The 803-nt window shown below is 46.5% G+C and overlaps 1 protein-coding gene across 1 annotated transcript in view; it reads left to right on the forward strand.

The window, feature by feature from the left end:
- The first annotated feature begins 404 nt into the window (after window positions 1–404).
- The window catches only part of LOC143995841 (BOS complex subunit ncln-like), a 92884-nt gene continuing 92485 nt past the window's right edge, over window positions 405–803 (forward strand). The window contains exon 1 of the mRNA XM_077490561.1: window positions 405–614. Within this exon, the coding sequence (XP_077346687.1) occupies window positions 467–614 (148 nt within the window). The 5' untranslated portion in view covers window positions 405–466. The remainder of the gene's footprint in view (window positions 615–803) is intronic.

Genomic DNA, 803 nt, shown 5'->3' on the forward strand with positions numbered 1-803 from the left:
TATGAAGATCTATATAGAGGAATCGGGATCTCCTTCCAGCACCAAACATGAAGTGGCTGCAAAAGGCTGCAGCAGATCAGCAGCACTGACATGTAACAAAGTGATGAAAACAGTAACTTAAAAAAGTAGCAATTTATTTTGATACCATCGCTGGGATTTAGGTAGATGTAAACCTTACTTAGTGATATGGTATCTCTTCCAGCTGATGCCTCCTTGCACAGTCCTTGGAATAACAGATCACTTGTCCAGTCTTTTTATTGCTATTTTGAATAGTGAGTCCCTGAATTCCAGCTCAGAACTGGGAAATGAATTGTCCGGTAACTGGGAGAGCCCAGACACAGATGAGCAGATAATTAGGCCTGTCACCGGATTACACAGGGATTAGACAGATGGTGTCAGATGGTGTCACCGGGACAATGAGCAAGTAGCGAGGTGACACTCTGTCTATGTGCTCTCTAGACCCGTCATGGGGGTCTCCAGCACCCAGACTGGCCCCGGGGGCCCCAGGATAATTGAGGTGATTCTCCTGTTGGCTCTCTTCCTGTACGGGATCCCGGCAATGGAATTTCCAGTGTATCGAATGCAGCAATACAGCCTGGAGGGGCACACACACGGTAAGTGAGGAGGAGGAAGATGTGACCCACTGACTGGAATATACCCCACCCCCCTCCCCCCACCTGCACTGACCCTGTGTGTAGGGTTGCCACGTTTTCTTTAAGCCAAACCCGAACACTTTAGTGGCGCACAGAAATTTTGTTTTATTTATTTTTTTACAGCATATACTATGCAGTATATATATATAT

The sequence above is a fragment of the Lithobates pipiens genome, unplaced genomic scaffold (genome assembly GCF_037356315.1).
Source record: "Lithobates pipiens isolate NorthernLeopardFrog02 unplaced genomic scaffold, aLitPip1_a1.2 Scaffold_19, whole genome shotgun sequence".
Lineage (NCBI taxonomy): Eukaryota > Metazoa > Chordata > Amphibia > Anura > Ranidae > Lithobates > Lithobates pipiens.